Below are 20895 nucleotides of genomic sequence, written 5' to 3' on the forward strand. Positions count from 1 at the left end.
GCTTCATCAGTAATCAAGGGTTAATTTCACACCTCAGTGGATTGCCTGCCTTAATCTCTATTCAGTGTAATTAAATCTGTCCAATAAAGTGAGCTCTTTTCCTCTTTGTTCTCTCCCATCTCCTACTCTCTTTTTTTTTATTGTTTTACACCCATCACATCTCATCGTCTGAACTACAGGCCATCCAGCCTCACTTGACAGGCAGAATATATCCCTAAAATTAAAACATTCCTGACTGAGATTGTAAGGGGGAAAGAGAGGGAGAGGGAGAGTCTGTTGAGCATGGTGGGAGAGGAAAAGGAAAGGGAAGGGAAGCTGACACATCCAGTGTCTATTTTACTTTCTTTCTTTTTTTTTCATTTCAGCAGACTGGAATGTGAAGATTTGACCTTGTCAATCAGACCTCTTGACAAGTTTAATCACGGTGTGCCCTCTGCAAAATCATGGCTAAATAGGAATGCAAATAATAGAGCGCTGGGGCCTCTTATAAATGCTAATCAAGAGGACTAATCAACTGACAGGTCCACAGATATGGCCTGCACAAGGAGTCACTCAAACACATTTTTGGCAACATTAATAAGAGGACAAATTAATAACATTAACATCTCCATCCGTCCTATTCTTGTTTTTCCAACTGCATATGTGACACATTTTTATGTTTCTAAATCTATTTTTTGTCTCCGAACATGAGACAAAAGGTTATATCTAAGCTGTGTAAAGGGTATCTTTCTTTTCAAGCAAGACCAGCCAGGGATTTCTGAACAATGTAAATGAGTCTTGCCAATCCACCCCTCTGTGATCTGCCACAAAAGTCAAGGGCTCCATGAAGACTTTGAAATGTTGATTCGGTTGAGTATGGTGACTTCCCTTTGCACCTTTAAAAAATACAACTGATCTAACTTTTATGTGCGCTTGAAAGTTTTGAAGGTTGCTTCTCTCTCTCTCTCCCCCAATTGTCAAAGATGTCAAAGCTAAATATGAAATTCCGTCTTGCCGCGACTGCATCAAAAGTCAAGGCTTTTTTTTAAGTCCGTAAGATCAGAAAGACAAATCCCAATACTTTGCCTCAAGTCTTTTGGACTTTATCCATCACATCTAAAATCAAACAAACAAATCAAGCAATCACTTAAAACACATGTTGAATCGGAATCCACATCCACAGATACTCTTTGTGAAATACTGCAGTTGCTTTGTGGTTCTGAATCTATAATTTCATTTATTTAGAGAACCTTATACATGCAGAAGGGGTAAATTGGATTTGCCTCACCATAATTATACATGATTTTAGATGGTTTGGTTTGTCACTGGGAATAAAAGGGGTTATATGGCACATCAGCTGGATCTAACATTTTTTAAGACTTACACTTCTCCGTTCGCTAATGATGGTTTACAGGCCAATTCTCTGGGGGCAGTCTGAGTGCTTCCAAGATATCACATCTTCACAGGCAATCCACATAACTTAGTCTGGCAATGCCAAAGGGAGGGTTGAAAGACACGCCAAAAGCGTGAGTAAGAGATGTGTCAGAAAACAGCACCATATATATAAATCTGTGCAAACAAAACATTACAAAATCAAATCCTCTTTCACCTTCTCATTCCTCTGCTCTGGCTCCTTTCTCTAAATTGCAACATTTAATGTGGATTTTTGAGGCCTTAACATAAATCCAACGCATTTTAATTTTTTTTCTTGCGTTATAATACGTCGGGCTGAGGCACATCCATAAATCGAACCAGCTCGTCATAAAAGAATAATACAAAAAAAATAAAATCTCATCGCTGATATTCTGTTGGATTATAGTTCAGTAACATTCAGCCGCCTACATCACCTGCACAGGAAGATCAACATCCAAACAATGGAGCAGCCAAGACCAGACATCATTAGGCTTCTTAACACCTCACAAAACACAGACAGACTGACATCCAGCCAATTTGGCCATGAGCTGAGATAGCTACTAGTATCTGCAACCTCACTATGGACTAATGATGGTCTAAGCCTGTCTTGGCCCCTCACAGGCCTGTTTGATCAGGTACAGTAGAAATCTAGTGTGACGTGAAGTTGACTATACATTCAGCAGTATTTACCTGCTTGAATCCCATCGGGTGTTTGGCAGATGATCAGCAGAGGTGTTATTTAAACTGATGTATATCAGCTTTACAATACAGTACCCGTCACCCGTCACTCTATCTATGCTGGACTAAAATTAACAGAGTGAGAGAGGGTGGAGAAAGAGCAATGCACATGTCCATCAACAAAGATGTGTGCTGACGTGTAATATGCTGAATTTTCCACAGAAGACGCATCATAAAAACAATTTTAGTGTGCTATCACCAGGCTATCTGCAGAGCTATTTTATCCGTTTTGATTAAAAAAAATATAGCAGAGATCATTTGGCACCGAGCAGACCATCTACCCAGGACGGCAGGCAGCTGGATGGATGGCATGAGGGCAAATATAGGGAGGAATGATGCACAGTATTTATAGCATCCAGATAACACTAGGTTGGAAATTGACAGGCCCACCTAATGATGCTCCTCAAAGTGGCATGGATGCAGACGAGTGGACCTCTTCAAATGGGAGGCCAATCCCTGCTGACACAGGGGATAATAGCCCAGCATTGAGCCCATTGTCTGGGCACCCCACACCATGGCATTTGGAACTGAGCTGCCCCTATTCCTGCGGACAAATGATCCGCACTCTGCCAGGGAATGTCAGCCATCATGTCCCTCAGTCAGTCTGTTCACATGAGCGATGATGGCAGAGGCCACTTTCTCGTAACCCTATTAGTTTATGAATAATTAGCCCTATAGCAACAAATAGGACGGGGATATCTATCTATCTATCTGTATATCTATCTATCTATCTATCTGTATATCTATCTATCTACCTACCCATCTATACCTATCTATCTATCTACCTACCTACCCACCCATCTATCTACCTATCTATGAATCTGTGTTATAATTGCGCGTAAACAAAAGAAACTCTCTACAGTCATTATAAACCCACCCACAGCTGCCACTGGGACCTCCATTAAGCCCAGTGTTCCTGAGATGCTCTGGTCTTATCTGATTCATCAACAAGACGTTGGCTGGCATGATTTATCTATGCCACTTACTTGTTTTCATTTTGCCCGGGGGCTGCTGCCAGCATCAGGGGCTTCTTTTTACAATGTGACAGCTCCATCTCAAGAGAAAAGACTCCCCATGCAAAAACAGTGCATCAAAACAAATAAGGCCCGAACCACTTAAGAGAAGTGGCTGCGTTCAGGACCCATTTTCACTACATGTCAACCAAATGATGCAACGGCACGCTCAAATCTGCATTACTTCTGTCTCTATGCCTTTTGTCTGAAAATTCCATGTGTGAGCCTAAAAATAGGGTGTAAACACAAACATGTTCTATTATGTATTAGTTGTTTTTTTTATTTAGAGTACATATTTGACCCCAAAATTATACAGAAAATATATTTTTTAAATTGATTATCTGAGTTTTTGTTCTCTGCAGGCGTCCATTTACCCATCTTCTTTGCGAAAATTCTCCACCTCTCAGTTTACAACTGCCTTCCCCTTCTATGCTCCCCAAATCTACAGGCAACGGGACGCTTTTGTACATTAAATAAGAACTGTCACCCTGGGCAACTTGCAGCAATGAAGCATTTATTCTGCCTCACATTTCCTGGCACTTAGAATTATTTCCTTCATGCCTGATAACCAAATTACAATATGGCAGGTCTCCCCGGAGCCACAGGATTGTTAGTGCCAGCTCACAACATACTTTCAACTGATGTGGCATTTCATGTACAGCTGCCAATCAAAGCCAGCAGAAGGGAGAGATGTAAATGAGGGCGGGCCCGACGGTGTTCAATTACTGCTCTGAGCTCTGCATAATCCCCCTTCCCACTGACTGACTGACTGACAGCCCCACATTCCTCCTCATCCCCAGCTTTCTCCCCCAATTTCACTACCTAGGTTTTGCCTCATACTGTTACATGGAATCAGACATTGGAGGGAATTTCTGTCATTTCCATTTAGAATAGTGCAAATGTATTATCTGACATCTGAAGGACCGTAAAGGTACGGCACGTGTCTTCAGAAAGTAAATTATTGCTTACAACAAATTCCCTACAATTTGTGGCCCGAAGCGCGAAGCTAAACAAAGTCTCCTATGCTACGTCAGTGTCTTTGACTCTGTTGAATATAATTCTCTCTTTCCCATTATAAAAGAATGGGACTTTCAACAGCTGAGTGGGCCGAGATACTCTTAGCTGCCTACTCAGCATCAACCTTTGGTAAATACTCAGATTAAGGAGATCCATGAATAGTGCCGGTATCTTTTGCTCTTTCTGTCATAAAGACGCCTTTAGATTCCTCTTAATCCTCGTGTTAAAGGTACGCCAGCCGAATGGCTCAAGCAATGTTCTGCTTGTGACTGAGAAATGATGCCATTAGACCTGCATGATTCAAAATGCTATGTTTTTGTGCAGGAGTGTTTTAATACCACAGTGTATCATGGGGCATAATTCTATATAGTTCGTCTGGCTTCATTTCATTTTAAAATATCAAATTGTTTTTTTTCTCCACAGTCACCTGATTTTTGTCTCCCCGCCGTCGTCTTCGTCATTTACTTCTCTCGTCTGTCTCAAACTGGCACTTTTGTTGCATTTCAAGAGGTTGATAAATCAATCCATCAAAAAATTCTTTGCAGTGAAACTCAATCAAGAAAGGTCATGTCGGCGGGAAAAGAACAGATTAAATTAGCATTGAATTAGACATGGAAAGTGAGCTCTGTCAAAACCATCACTGTGCTCAGCACAATTAGAATATGTTAATTATGCATTTCATTAAGGGGCCTCAGCGCTCTTTGAATGTGAGATGAAATGTCACTGGTGTAGGCAGCCGAAAAATGGAAGATTGCCAGGCACAACTTTCTTTGTGCAATGTGTGACACCTTCATTAACATCAGGGATTGCTAGTCTGATTAGACTTTTTGTATTAGTTTAAGCCTTTAGGCTTTCAAATGCTATGCCTTTTTTCTCTCCGTTTTGATGTGGCAGCTAAGACCCTTCTCCATTTCCAAGCAAATATTGTCTATGGTTCAATCCTTTGTTTAAATTCGCCAACATAATGCCACGACATTGGACGCAGCATCTCATTGTCTTTGGGTAGATGACGCCATTTACCGCGTCTTTGTTTCACATAATCTCGGGTCACTTTCAGCAGTGCTGAGACTTGAAGAGCCAAAATTCCCACAGTGTGTGCTCATATCGAAGATGTTCAGGGTGGCCTTTGTGTTAATGCGTGTGATGTTGACATTAAATAGTTAGGATTTTTCAGTTTTAGCTGTAGAACATCAGTACTCACAATTCGATCGAGCATGGATGGATGGTGTATATAGATAAGGTTGGCACTTACAGCTCATCATAGAAGAGAAACTGCAGGACGGACTTATTTCTCCGCACCAGTGAGTGATTAACTTCTGAGTGAACTCGGGAATATCCCACATGGTGTAATGGTTGACAGGTCATCACGTTGCATTCTGTGGAAATCGCACGGAGAACAGATGATAGGTAAGTGAAAGTTGGACTGTGGCAGCAGCTTACATTATAGATCAGCCAACTTTTAAAACTTCATTAAAACAAAATGAAAGCACTTCCCGGCACACTTAAATTAAATCGAAATGCTTTGGGAAAGAGATGATGAAAGCCAAAAGTGGGAGCTGTCTGACAATTTCAGCGCTCACATACTTTCATGACATAAGATGATTCTTGTGTGCTGAAAGTGAATCGTAGGAATGATTGTCTCTGGAAGACCCCATCTCACAGATGTAATATAGATGTCTTGAATGAGTGACTACCTGCTGGCCTGTCTTTGCACCCATAACTGAGAATATACAGTACCTGTAGAATACAGCTCCCACCTCTGTAGCTACGGCACGAGATTGCCTTCTTACGCCAACCACGGAGGGTTAAGGAGGTGAGACTGAAGCTGGGGATCAATTTCTTTATGTATTTATGGTTTGCTGTATAACAGTCATTAATATAAAATCAATCACGACTTGGATATTACAATTTAATAAGAAGATTTCCATTCTTTATCAAGTCGTTCGACACATCTTCTGCAGAGGCCTTCATCTTTGCCTGAAAGGACGTATCCCAGTGTGTGACGGCTCATATTTTCTGTGGCTACTTTCACTTTATCCACCTCGCACGGTCAGCATATACGTTCTCACATGAGGGATGGTTCAGAACCATCCTCGAGGATAAGGGTCCTGCAAACGATGAAGTTGGATCATTCACTGTCTCGGCTCCATTTGAGGTTTTGGTTTATGGGGAATCGTGCGGTGGCACTGAAGCCTCTGACTGACTGCTCAGGTGGGAGGAATTCAGTACCTTCACAACTTTGCCACAAGTGTGTCATTTGCCTTTCTCGTCTCGCTGTCGAGCGTTTGTCACATTAAAACCTCAGCAGCTGTGACACTTGCACTCCTAAGAGAAGTGGAGTAATTAAAATGTATCAATCACTTGTTTTAGCACATGAAGCTATTTTTCCCCTGTTTGATCTGATATGGACAGCAACAACAAAACGAACAATGAAGGCGTCATGTCGGGAAATAATCTACTTACAGGTCCAGCACTGCAGGGAAGCACTCGATCATACGTGAAAAATGGAGGTCCGTGTCCAAGGCCTAAATGTATTCCATGGCCGGAGAATGAACTTGCTGCCCATGTGACACATGATTTACACAGGAAAAGGCCTGTGACTCCCTACAATGATAGATCTACGTCTGAGTCTGCCTGGGCTCACTCTATGACATATAATCCTTCTCTTTTAAGTTGTAAGATAGAGATAGATAACAAAATGCTGTATTGATTTCCCTGTCTGCACAGTGGCTGGGTTTTTAAGACTGCACATGTCCATGTCTGAATCTTGACCACATTGACAACTGTCTATGCAGCTCATACTATCACTGTTGCTTACAGTTGCATCATTGGATCAATTTAGCTTCTCTGATATTCAACGCATGTTCTGCATAAAAAAACATAGACACCTGAAGTGTTGTCTATATGTTAAGAGATGCATCTTGTTTCACCACTGTGATTTTGGTTATGTGTGATCACGTCTATTCACGCTTGGAGAGGTAGTCCTTTCATAAATTCAGAAACTGTTGTGGCTTTGTGGCATTGGTTCAGCCATGTGGCTGGAGAGGAGGCGTATTTCAAACATGCAGAAGATCCATAATATTCTCAAAATTGGTCTTTTTTTTTAGGGAAGAGATAAAGTAAGACTTGTGGTTTACATATTGTAACATTGCCATGCGTCTTCAAAAGGCTTAAAAGCGGCTTTCATGACAATGAAAAGAAAAAGGCCCAAAATATGCAGTGCAGATATATACATGTCACAAATGTTGGTAAATGAAGAACGATGAATGTCTTCAGATCCCTTCTACATTTTGGACGATTTAACGTGACTGGTCTATATATACCCTGTACTTATTTATAATTTACCAGGCAGTGATGGAGTAAGTATTCAGATAATGTACAGCAGACAGTAGCCAATACTTGCTTACTAATATAAAAGTAAATCTGCATCTACTTTATTACTTGAATGAAGGCACAAAATGTAAATGTGAAGCAGAAGTACTGCAGACATATGACCCCTGTGAGTGTTGGATTACCATTAGTAATGCATGAATGTAGAGATGTAGCATTCTACTCTCGTAGTTGGTCACAGTGGAGCTAATTTTAATTATTTTATGTATTGTGGAAGTTTAATCTTTGACAAATTAGTACTTCATATTTAATGAGCTCATCGTGTGTTTTATGTAAAAATTTTAATTTGTAAAGATGTCAAATAAATGTAGCGGTGTAAAAAGTACACTATTTTCCTTTGAAATATATGATGTAGTATAAAGAAGCATGAAATAGAAACACTAAATGTACTTACTTACTCCCCATCACTGTGACTGGAAGTTCTCTCAGTGTAACTTATTTCTAGCTCCTCTTAAATGCAAATTTAGAGTGGATTAATGTAAACAATGCAGGACTTGAAATATTAAAAAAAAATCTACTTTGCAAATAAGTACAGCACTTTTCAGGCCTCTTTCAATGTAAACGTAACTTTTGTTTACAAGAAAAGTTCAAATGGCACTTTCATGAAATTCACAAAAAAAAAAGAAGTTGAAAAATTGATATAAAAGTTTTGGCATTCATTTACCAATATAATGATAGTAGTGAAATAGTGTATATTTCAAAGGGGACTCAGGCGACCTCATGGTAAATGTATCTTTTATCATCAGAACATAATGTGTCAGATTGATGGGGGATTTACTGCCTGTGTTTTCTCTGTCTGAAACTGTGTCCTCATCTCAGGCTGGAAAAGTGAGATGCATCAGCATGTCATGTCACATTAACACAACCCGATTGCCATTCCACATCTAATTGGAGTTATATCACAAAAAAACTGAACATGTCTAACCGTATTCAAGCTCTTATAGGTCATTAAGCAACATTCAGTAGTTTTGGGTGGGTGGTGAGGGCTGATTTATTTTTTTTGCTATTTTATTTTGCTAGGGGCCCATGGACCCAGGCTGTGTTTACAGACTGAGAGAAGTAGCTTAAATCTGCTGGCGTCAATGCTGATTCATGTCAAATTGAGTGACAGGTGACCCGAGAGCCGGCAGCCAGACAGTGAGACGGATTACAAGTGAGCAAAACGCCAACAACCTCTGGCCTGCTGTGGGGCAACAGATGACAGCGGAGGAGGGCAAGAGGTGGAGAGCTCTGTTCTCTACCCCCCTCGTCCCTCCATCCATCCATCAACCCATCCCCCCTCCTGGCCACCATCCACTCAGGCTGACTGATAGACAAGGGAAAATGAGAACATTCAGTTGTAAAAATATTACAGCTCTGTCGAGTATTATGTCACATGTTACCGATTCAGTGTTGTACTTTTGAAGTATCACTGCTACCGTGTTCATGTTGCGTCTGGCTTGGGTTAGGATCCAAAGGTGAGAGAGAGAGATTTGTTACGGTATATCTACAAAGCAGCAGATTGTGAAAATGCTTGTCAATCAATCAAGGTCATTGTTTCTTACGCGGTAGCAGCAGCGGTAATTACATTCTAGCCCAATACAAGTGAGGAATAAGTGTTTCTGGCTTTAAGGCCAACTCGGCTGCAAGTCAGGAGGCGATCTAATAATAGGAAGGTGTGAATACAGAATATGCTTGTTATGAAAAGGTGGAGAAAAAAATAAACCAGAGAGGAAAGGAAAATGCTTCAGCGAGCCAACAAATTCATAGTGGCAAAAGGAAAGCATTCTTGTGCCCTTGTTGACTGCTGGCTGCAAGAGAGCCAACAAACCCTGGAGTCTCCTGACAGTGTCTGAGGGGTCCAAATCCAATCACATCCAATTCTGGTTGTTGGTTTACAGCGAGGACGACCTTGCACAGTGCTGACAGTCAGATTCTTTCCAGGCTCTTTAGTGGGTTTTTACAATTCTTATACCTCACTGTGCTATAATCTAACCAAACGAAAAAAAAGTGAATGCAGCTGCATGTCATCGATTCAAAACTTTCATATTCCGTAATGTGTACGATCCGTCCTCTGAAAATTTCAGATTGGGAAGACAAAGTAATAGTAATCTTTTTTTTTGTGTCCCCAAAATGGCCCCATCTGGGCCAATCAGCAACAAATGTGTCACTTTATTTTGAATTGTAATTTCCCCTTGGACCAATCAGTGTTATTCTAAATGCCAGAAAACAGTGGTGAGATGCATCATTTTCCAAGTTTTGTCAAAGTGAGATCAGTCATCTCTGATGTTTTGTGTTTGACACATAAATGAGCAAACAGATGTTGCTCAGCTCCTCCTTGGGCTCATCTGTGTAATTCCGAAAATCTGAAAACACAGCTGTGGGCTTCATCATTTTTCCAAGTTTCTGCAGAATCCAACAAGTAAATAAATACTGTGGCGTTCCTCTAAATGGCCAATCACTTTAATTTGAAAAAGGCATTGCATTATTTGCTACAAAGAATGCTTCCTTACTCTTTTATGACTCAACCATTCATCTTGAACGCTACCTGTTATTATTAAAGCTGCTCTATTCAATATCTTTACATTAACAATAGATGAAATGATGATGCATAATAGTAAAGGGGTCACTCGTAGTGACAAAACCGCTGACAATTATCCCACAACTCTCAAATGCCCCTCAGCTCTACAGAACATTTCAGCATCAATCAGCTCACTGGTTTAGTTTTACTGCCCACACATTTACTGTTTTGGTTCACTCTCAACCTAATTTCCAGCAAAAGTAGAAGTAGAAAAAAAGCTCTAATAAACCCACTGAACGCTACCTACCCAGTACCAAATATCAGACAGACAGCGTTAGCGACTAGCATGTAGCAGCTTAAAAGCTAGATATTTCCCCCAGAAGTTGGTGGAGACCAAAACAGAGATAAAAGAAGAGTAAATATTAGACTTACATCTTCTAGGTGGCCTGAAACAGACCGCCAATCAAGTGTTAATGTTGCTTTGTGTCCGTTGACTGTGTGAATAGGCTAACATGTTCCCCATATCAACTTTGACCTGACCCTAGAATGTACCAATCATTATCAAATACACTTGATACCAGTCTTATATTTTCAGCGGTCAAAGAAGCTACATTTTCACTGTGGCCAATGTCAAGCTGAATATGACACCAACAATATGTCTAGTGGGTGCCTGGTCCTACAGAAAGTGAAGTCAATTGCTATCTTGTTTCTGTTGGCACTGGCTGTTTAGTTCAGATTATCTTTGAAGAACATTTAGAGCACCCTTGTCACACACACACTGTAACTCTCTGGTATTAGAGCCTCACGAAAAAAGGGTTTCTGTTGGCTAGAATTTGACAAACAGTGACTGGGAGGGAGCTGAGAAGCTGTGTTACACATTTCTGGCCCACCTACATCTACGCTGTATTGTAGTTTCCAGCCTTAAAGCAGCACTCCACCGTTTTAATGTTGCACTCCTACAACATCGTTTGACCCATTGTGGGGAAAAAAGGAAGAAAACAGATTGTCTTTTTTTGTTTTACACATTCTTCTTCTCTGTCAAATCCTGGTGCCTACATTACCCACAATGCAACTCCACCACTGAAGAGTTCAGTCAGGGATTAACGTGTGTTATGCTAGAAACAGCTAATGCAGCCCTGAGCAGCTCCCCTCACTCAGAGATGAGCAGCGGGCTACAGAACCTGGTGAGCTCACGTCTTGCTCACTCCACACCCCTGGATTTGTTTTCATTTTCAAATGTGTAGTCTTCAGCCCCAACCGACGCTCAATGTCAAGTGACATCACTTGAGGCAGATTTCATCAGATTTTGTGCAACTTCCCCTGGAGCCTCAAAAGGTGTTATACAATATGTATTTTTAAACATTTGCAGTAGAACTCCCTAAGACCTGTTAACAGACGTTGGGTTGCTTAATCTGTATAGTTCATCTTTAATGAGAACCATATTCAACCGTATATATATATATATATATATATATATATATATATAATTATTTTTTTTACAGTGGCAACTGACCTTTTTGCCTAATATTATGAAACAGATTTTTGTTTTTTTTAGCTTTCCTCTATAGGGGTTTATTTTTATGACTCCCATACAACTCCCTGTTAAAGTTCAGATGCAACATATTAAAGGTATCAGATATGAATGTACAAGTCAAACAACTGAAAAAACCCCAGTGAGTCAAACGAGACATCAGCTATTTTGTTTATCTGTCTTAAGATCAATATGTTTCATCATGTTCCAAGATGTAGCCTCCATTAACAGCTCATCCATAGATTACTCGAAGCACAATCTTGTTACACGAGTTTGCGATTGTTCTTTCCCACCATAATAACGCCTCCTAATAAGCGCAGGTGTCACCCCTGTCTCTGGTGCCTGGTCATTTGCGTTTGCTCCACGAGTCCTGAGATGCTTCGGAGGCACAAGCAGCCAGTCGGCAAGAATTAGAGCAGCGTCCATGATTGTGCTGACGTCTGCAAGGGGCTAGGCTGGAGATTAAGCCCAATAAAAATGTGTGATTTGTTGCTTTCATATTTGGAAGATGTCAGCTTCAATTTGAGCTAGCACGCTGCCTTGAGGCAGGCTGGGTGACAAATATGAAGGATGCACTGATGAACTGCTGGCAATCAAGTGTTAGTTCTCTCATCCACTATATGATCGCAATGAAAACCTCCACACATTGTTACACAGAGGTTTGGCTACGGCTATCAGCTTTTTATATAACGTCATAAATCAGCTAAAAAAAGATGGGAATTTGATTTATTTATTCATCTTTTGTTCACTTGTTATAAATCAATTATTCATTTACAGTATGTGTCTGCTAAATATTTCTCCTATACACTGCTTCACAATAACATGGAGTACTTTAACCCATTTCAGTGGTCACTGACACCCTAAATGTGTCTTCGGGGGCTATTCATTTGTACTAATAAAAAAGTAAAGTATTTACCTCCTTTTTTTTTTGTATCAGCCATCAAAACCCCACATTGCGCAGTTAAATCACTGAGTTATTTATATACTACTGTTGGGTTATTTGCCAAAACTAAAATATGGTTATCTTAACACAGTGTTGGACACAACACGATCAAGTTATACATTAAAATGGTATCAAATGTATTGTTAGTTGTACAAAAAGACGTGCAAAAAACCCCACAAATCATCAACAAACACTAAGAAATACTGACGTGTGAGTTTAAAAAGAGCGACAGATTACAACAGCTTGCAACCATACCTATTTTAGTTTGGGCAAATAACCCTAAATGAATATCAAAACATAACACTGGGTCAAAACAAACCCTTGTCTTGTGGCGTGTTCGACCAATGGGCACTAGCTAAAATTAACCTATTATTGCATTGGTAATATACAGACTGAAATGATTTAAGTGCGTCCCCAAAGCCCGGCTCAAGTTATAAAATTAATCAATAACCTTTTTCAAAGCAAGGCAGTGATGAATATCTGTAATTATTGGGCAATCATTACAAGTGAATATCTAAAAGATAGGAAAAAAAAAATGGGCAAAATGGGGTTTGGGTCTGAATGTCATCAGGAGGGAGGATTGACTAACTCTTTAAGATTCTGGAAGTTTGAAAATACCTCATGCATTATAACTGAAGCACTACCCCAAGTTACCCGAGTTTAATCCTTTTTGCAAGTGCTTCATCAACCTTCAGCCTTTTTGACAAGACAGAAGTTTCAGCATGTATGATTAATAAGATACAAATGTGCAACTGATATTTGATAAATGACTTTGGTTTCATATTCATGATGTACAATGAATATGCAGCACCAGGGGCTTAGGCCTACTTGATTGATCAAATGTATTCCATTCATCACTTATTTTTGCTTAATTAGCATATTTGAAGCAACACCATTAACAGTGGAGGACTATGGGCTATTTGGAAGATATGATGTATGTAGGAGAGCAGACATACATGCATTCCTCTTTGTCTTGTATGAGCTCACATTCTCAGGAGGCTGAATTCATTATAAATCATATTTTACAGCTTATTATTTAGCCAAAAAAAAGGACGAAGAGGCAGAGCATTTAGGTACATCATTCATCACTTTATATTCCAAGTATTTGGTCCTCCACATTTTGAAAATAATATCGTGTCAGTAAATCTGCAACAGTCCAATGCAGGTAAAAGGACGAATGTTCTGATATCTGTGTGAAAAGGAATGGAGAGATGTAAAGCTCTTTCTGGGATATTTCTCAGAGGGACGTAATAACCTGAGGACTTTGGGGAGAATAAATGGGAGAAAAGGGAGTTAGGATGTGGGTCATTATAGCTATAAGTTCTAAAGCCCTTCATTAAACACATGAGCTAGTCATTACCCTGCTGCTGTGTGATGAACATTTTGAACCCCCCTCCCTCCTCCCCCTCCTCCTCCTCCTCCTCCTCTGGTTTACAGGCCAGATGATGCAGAGAATCCATGCTTGTCTTGCACAGGGCGAAGCAAAGTCAGGCACAGTGTAAATGTTTTGTGTGTATCCAAGCAGGCAAATTCTGATGCACATTTGCCCTATTACAGCACATCAGCGTCAGGGAGACACGGCAGTGCAAGCAAGCAGCGTGCACTTATCATTATTTGATAGCATGTTTAATGACAGATTGACAAAGAATTTGCAAACACGAGTTGGCGTCATTTTAGCTAAAGTCGGGTTTCACTGCATCTTCAATGCAAGCTTACTTATATGCATAATTTGATTTTTTCGACTAAGCTATTAGAAGTTATTAGAACTGTTTTAGAAAGTAACTCCAGGCTGGGAAAAAATGTGACAGTGAGACATTTCTGAGGCTTTCTTGATTTTAATACATTTCAAAAACAATTTCACAGCTAGCAGAATCAATGGTGCTAATAGTGAGAATAATCAATCATATATGTGTGGTCTGTAGATTGGCTTCACTGCATGTAGAGGGATTTCTTTGAGAGAAAAAGGTCTGAGATGTGACTTTCACCTACATTTTGTCTTATTATTGTTCTCTTCTCGTTTATTGAGAGGAACCATACTGACGGGACACACACAGCCGAGATCTGTCACCATGTAACTGCCCAGCGTTCTAGCTAATGTAGAGTACTGTAAAAAAAACAACAACGTATAAACTGTGTCCATGAATGAGCATGTTACTGCGCTTAATATCTCTCATAATCAATCAGTTTAAAAGCAAGATTGTGTGTGTGTGTGTGTGTGTGTGTGTGTGTAATTGCAGAAAGCTGACTGTGTTCTGTAATTAGCCATGACATGTTAGATATACGGTGCGATTAACTGTGTTAATATGCAAACATCCAAAATGAATTAATATAAAGCACCGAAAGAATTATGGGTTTATTTCACCTAATTACCTGCGATGTGTTACCTGAAGTATATCAGTATTTAATAACTCAGGTATTCCTATTAGAGAGCATCATGTTTATTTGAAAAACTGGAGCAGCTGATGTGTATTTTGATTTTCCACCAACTACAGTTTATGCACATTGAAATGATTGCTGATTGCATGATACAACTCATATTAACCTAATAAAGTTGTTTTTTTAATTGATATTACATCCATTTAGCAGTTTTGTGTACGAACAATGAGTCCCACATCGACTTTGACTTATTAGAGCAAATTATGTGCAGAGACAACTAATTTCCCTCTGCGATTGCACTGATGAGAGCGTTTGTCTTCGGTCAGCCATGGGCGAATCTCTACTAGGTTGTGCTGAATCCTCAAAATGTACTTTGAGCATATATATTATGTGTATGCATTGAATAATGATTTGTGTAAAAACAAAAATAAATAAAAGCTTAATAAAATTGAAAAATTCTGCGTTGCGATGTCATCTTTTGTTCGTAAAAAGCCTCACTTTAAATGTCACTTAATAAACATAAACAGCCAGTAATATTCCCATCTTCCCTCCCCGCCTGCAAAGCATTCTGCTGCATCTTAAGGACAATGCCTGCTTCAGTTTAGAATAAGTTGCTCCTCTAAAACATAATGGCCCTACAGACAAATCAGAGATCCTTCGGAGAAGAAAGGCACTAAATAATTTATAGCTTTAATCTGCTCACTGAGGTGTGTGGTCTTTGACAGTAATTATAAATGCAGGGGAGAAATTATAGCTGAATACTTTAACTGCATTAGGAGTCATCTGATGAACAACGTGATTGCCTGCTCATTTCCAACAATAGGGGGCAAGTTGGTGTCACAGCATTCAAATCACCACAGTGCCCATGTGCTTTTTCCCCCCCATTCACCATCAAATGTCAGTTGGCCGTTATAAAACAGAGATTTGATGGGTGGAGGTAATTGAAGACTTGATTGCTCGAAAAGAGATGAATTGCATAAAATGTTTATGAATTTAGAAGGCAATTATTTTTAATAGCCTTGAAATAATAGAGCTGGAGGAAATATGTTTAATTGTTATGATACCATCTTGCAGCAACAGCAGCGGCGTTCATAGGAAAGCAATAAAGTCTGACAAGAAGATGTATCTTTGAGGTGTATCTAAAAGTCATAAGGTAAAAAAACAAAAAACAGAATGCAGTGTGGGCTGCAGTATGGGGATGCTATCCTTTGTCGCATTGAGCTTTGCCGTGGATTGAAAAGCTTGTAAAAGATAAGGAAGACATTGTGAATTTAAATACAAAATACTTGGGTAACACTTATCTTATTGGTCTGTTATTTCTGAATATTTTCCTGGTCATTTTGTTATAAGTTTGTTGGAAAGAACTATCTAATTTGGTATTAATTACAGAACAAAATGTGTTTTTTATTTTTAAGAAATTATTTTAACACCAAAGTAAATATCAATTCATTATTGGCAATTGTATGCTCCATATATGTTGAATTGAATCACATTTTGCATGTTCAGCGGACCTGCTGTGCACCGACTAAAAGACTCTTTAGATTTCCCTAGAAATGAAGTGGAAGTGTTTCTATTGTCCCTGATAAGTACCAAATTGCCTTGTTCTTTCTGGGAAACTTCCTCCAGTAATAACGTAATAATAAAGTGTTACTGATACTTGCATAACTTGAGTAGAATTTGCTGGTATTATATAGATATTTATTGTACATCAGTTGGTCAGGGTTTACAAGCCAGGTTTGCTAAGCAGAAAATCTTAACATCTTTATATTTTTAAAAACTAACTAGGCAAGCAGACATCAAAGAGAAAAAATAAAAATAAAAAGATATACAAGCTGTTATCAAATGTTAACTCTTTATTTGAATAAGTAAAAAAAGGTGCAGGTATCACAGGTATCATCTGTCTTGCTGTTATCCTTTTGTTGCATGAAACGCACTGTTTTTTTTTTCTTCTAAAATATATTTACATGTGAAATATCCTTGTTCCCAAACCGTCTAATTATTTTTTGAGTCATGTACAGAATCTGAGTCTAAACTGGTGATTAAACATTTATTAAAGTGCTTTTTTCTCTTCTATCATTGCAACACAAAACATCTTTACATAGCAATACACTGTACAGGTCTGCGTGTGTGTTATCGTGTGTCGGGCTACCTGTGTTAACAGCTGCACATGTATGCAGGTGGACAGTATCACAGAAGTTGTAAAGTACAATTAGTTCATTATTTTGTCTTTGAAATACAATTTAAACTAGACATATCATACAAATAAATAGTAGTCATAGCCGGGGCTATTGCATGCAAACATCAGCAATTATGTTTCTTCAAGCAGTAATACATTTCATTACTGGTGATGCATTTGAGCAGGGTGCAAAAGTATCTCTTAGTGTTTCCTTATACAATTTCTAACCAGTGTGTCTTTGCTGTCCATGAAATGTTTTTAAAACGTCATAATGATGCACTACACAACGCTAATTGAAAAATGGTTGAAATATCTGACCCGTGTGTTGAAATAAAAAAAAAAAAGAAGAAAAGGAAAAAAAAGTGATAATAATATGAAAAACTACTCCTTGTCCATTTCCACATATTGTGAATGGTTGTCAGGGGATTTGCTGTGAGTTTTACTCAAATGAAGTTTGACTGCGTGATTGCTCGCAAATGTCCGACAGCAGAGCTTACATTTGAACTTTGAGTCAGTGTCTTCGTCCGTGACCAGAGCCTCTGTGGCTCTGACACTGAGGGCCTTCGACAGTTCTGGCTCCTCTACCTTCGTCTGGTGCTCTACCGGCATTTTGCACATGTCTTTGATTTGGAACCCGAGATGGGTTTCCAGATGGGAAATGAATGAGGGGGGGGACCTAAACTGAGAAGCGCAGTCATTGCAGTAGAAGATCGGGTGCCCGGTGTCCATGCTCTTCAGAAATTTGGTCCCTCCGGTTTTACGCAGTTGGTATTTTACATTTGCTAACCAATGGCTTATGGTGGTCATGGACAATCCGGTGAACTTGGAGATGTGCATCCGTTCCTGAGGGCCTAGGTCTGCGAGTAAGTATTTACCCTCAGAGGTCTGGAAGAGGCTGGAGGCAAACTGAGCTTGCAGGATGAGAAGATGGCGAGGATTCCAGTTTGACTGTCTACCTTTACGCTTGTGGATGGAGTACACCTCGGCAGACATGTCCTCAAAACGCCTGACATCGGATTCCAGCTTCATCATCGGGATCCTTGATGGTATGGAGGGTTTTGGCGTTGTGGCTTTTGGAAGAACTTTAACCATATCTGCAATGTCAGACAGAGCATATTTCTGTGGCATCGGCGTGGCGGGGTGGAGTAGCGAGGAACTTTGCTTGCTGTGTTTGGATTTTGTCAGATCTATTGGTTGGTCATCATTAACAAAGAGAAAGGGGTTATCGGCCCTCTTTCTCATAGCATTTCCAATCATTACAGCTGGTTTCTCACTGCTACGGTTAATGTCAGCAAAAATAGACTGGGTGTGGGCAGATAGTTTATCTCCTCTTGAGTTATTGGGCTTATTTGCTTTGCCCAGATGATTGTTCAGAACTGACTGTAGAGCACTAAGAGGGTTTATGCCAAGTAGACTTGGAGTGTCACTGAGAGGCTCTGAAGTAGTGCTGCGTCCATTGCTGGCAGATGGGCTCGGTGTCTTGCCTCTGTCAGAGAAATCTGGGCTCAACTTCCCTTTGATCGCTTCACTTCCTTCATTCATATAGTCTGCATCAAGCTTTGAAGAGGAAGAGGAATCATCCTGACAATCGCTGTCATCATTCTCCACCAGATCAAACTTAATATTCTGACTTTCTTTACCATCGCTAATGCCAACCTTTTCTTTTTTGATGTCCACATTTTGATGCTGTCCCTGGGGAGCCTCGACTCCCACAGCACCGTGGTATAACTTCCCCTTTGGGGCAATCGGTCTCAGCTTGTGGTTAAATGTCTGCTTTAGCTGAGTAGGGGGAGATGCAGAGAGTGGGGCGCTTTTGATGAGACCAGAGAGCTGATAGGCAGCGTGAATGCTCGGATAGGCACTCCAGCTTGGTGACCCTGTTTGAGCTTTATTGATGGCAGAGGCCACTGTATTGGCTAAAGATTTAAGAATGTCCCCTCCGCCTCCTGAGTCCTGTTCAAGATCCTCCTCACGGAGATAAGGGTACTTAAAAGTCCCATTGTCTGCTTTTTGATCCTCACTCTCTTGCTTGTCATCTTTAGCTTCAGTTTCTTCCATTTTGTCTGATGTACCTTCCCCCTGGCTATCCCTCTCACTGCTCCCGAGGGAGGGATTTTTCGGAGACACCTTTTCTCCCTCACTGTCAGTGGCAGCAGGCTCAGCTAAACCCTGGATCTTTTCTATGGCCAGGGGGTCAAGGGCTAACTGTTTACCCTTTTTAGAGGCTGAGTTTGTGACTTTGATGAAGTGTCCAGTAACCATCATATGTGTGGTGAGTTGCTGAAGGGTGTCATGGGAGCTTCCGCACTCCATGCATTTAAGAATCTGAGACTTGCACGTTTCAAACTGCCAAGTGTAACTCGCTCCGTTCTGATAGCCGTAGCGATTATTGTTGGCATTTGAAATGGCGGCGGCCCGTTGTGCCTCAGTGTAGCCAGATAGACCAGTTGTAGAGTCAGGGGAGCAAGGTCTCACCGTCTCAAAGGCTCGTTTCTTTGATGGTGGCAACAATTTGGGGGTGATTACTGGGAGAGGCTCTTTTAAAGGCACTTTTTGGTAATGCTTAGTTTTTATCATATGGACACTCAAATCCTGGAGTGATTCAAAAGAGTGACCGCAGAACATGCACTTCAAAACTTTTTGTGCATCCTCTTTTCCTTCCATATCATGCAAATTCCGTTTCCTAGATTTAGAAGACGAAGCAGAGGAATTGCTCTGTTTGCCGTGGTTGTTGTCCTGGTAGTGTCCGCTTTTGTTCATGTGGACCGTCAGCTCCACGAGAGTGTCATAAGCGTTGCTACAATCCTTACAGCGAAATCGGCTGGCTCCTGTGAACACTGAGCCACAGGGTTTGGTGGTTTGCCTGTACAGGTGGACAGAGCTAAAGAGGTTAGGTCTGGATGCAGGCCTTGGGGAGAGTGTCTGATGCAGGGTCTTAGAGAGCGCGTCTTGGTGCCAGTCAAACTCACTCTTGGCGCTTCCGTTGGTGCTGTCACAGTTGGCTCTGCTGGATTTCTTGCCAATTTTCAAGTCCATCCCTATCCCAGTCCAGTAGGAATCAGAGAGAAAGTTTGCATAGGCTGCCCTCATCTTCTCCAAGCTGCCGCCCACCTCGTCTTTCTGTTTGGAGCTGCGGCTCTCGACATCCCTCTGGCTCTCAGGTGGCGAGGAGGTTTTGAAGTCTGAGAGTCTGTCGCTGGTGTCGCTAAGGCGTGACTCCAACTCGGCCTCTTGATTGGAAAGGACACTGATGGGAGAGTTCTGGTTGCTATAAGTGTTGGTGCTCTTGTTGTCTAGCTCTTTGTCCTCGGCCACTTTGGGGCTGGTCTTCTCTGAGCATTCTTCTTCAGTTTGCGCGTCGTTCTCGCCGTCTTCCTCAGGGATGGATTCCCGAAGAACACCGTCTTCATCAGGCACGTAGACTAGAGAAGAAAGAGACACGGAGATTAATGACATTAAAACAGATTGTGTGACGGCAGTTTAATGAATTTAATTTCCAAAGAACAATATTTAAAAAGTCCTAATGTGGCGGCAAGTAAATTTTTGTGAGAAGTCACAGCAGTCATTTAAGACAACATAATAGCGGCTGCTTTGTGCCTTGGGAGGTTGGAGGGTATAGCTGGACATAATGTCTTTACTAACAGACTGCTGCTGGTGTAACGGCACCATGTGATTCACGACAGGCCATTGACTTAGTGCTGTGTCCGAGGTTTTTTCTGGCCTCAAGTTGAGATGTTTACAACAATCATTGGCCACTGAGTGACAAAAGGAAATTGATTCGTCTGGGGCCCGCTAAGTGTTATTGTAAATTACCTATTC

At 40.6% G+C, this 20895-nt stretch overlaps 1 protein-coding gene across 1 annotated transcript in view; it reads right to left on the reverse strand.

Annotated features, from left to right (window-relative positions):
- Nucleotides 1–16741: 16741 nt before the first annotated feature.
- Nucleotides 16742–20895, reverse strand: part of tshz2 (teashirt zinc finger homeobox 2) — a 45760-nt gene continuing 41606 nt past the window's right edge. The window contains exon 2 of the mRNA XM_076102626.1: nt 16742–20498. Within this exon, the coding sequence (XP_075958741.1) occupies nt 17458–20498 (3041 nt within the window). The 3' untranslated portion in view covers nt 16742–17457. The remainder of the gene's footprint in view (nt 20499–20895) is intronic.

The sequence above is a fragment of the Anarhichas minor genome, unplaced genomic scaffold, assembly GCF_050575085.1.
Source record: "Anarhichas minor isolate MPS153535 unplaced genomic scaffold, ASM5057508v1 ptg000003l, whole genome shotgun sequence".
NCBI classification, from domain to species: domain Eukaryota; kingdom Metazoa; phylum Chordata; class Actinopteri; order Perciformes; family Anarhichadidae; genus Anarhichas; species Anarhichas minor.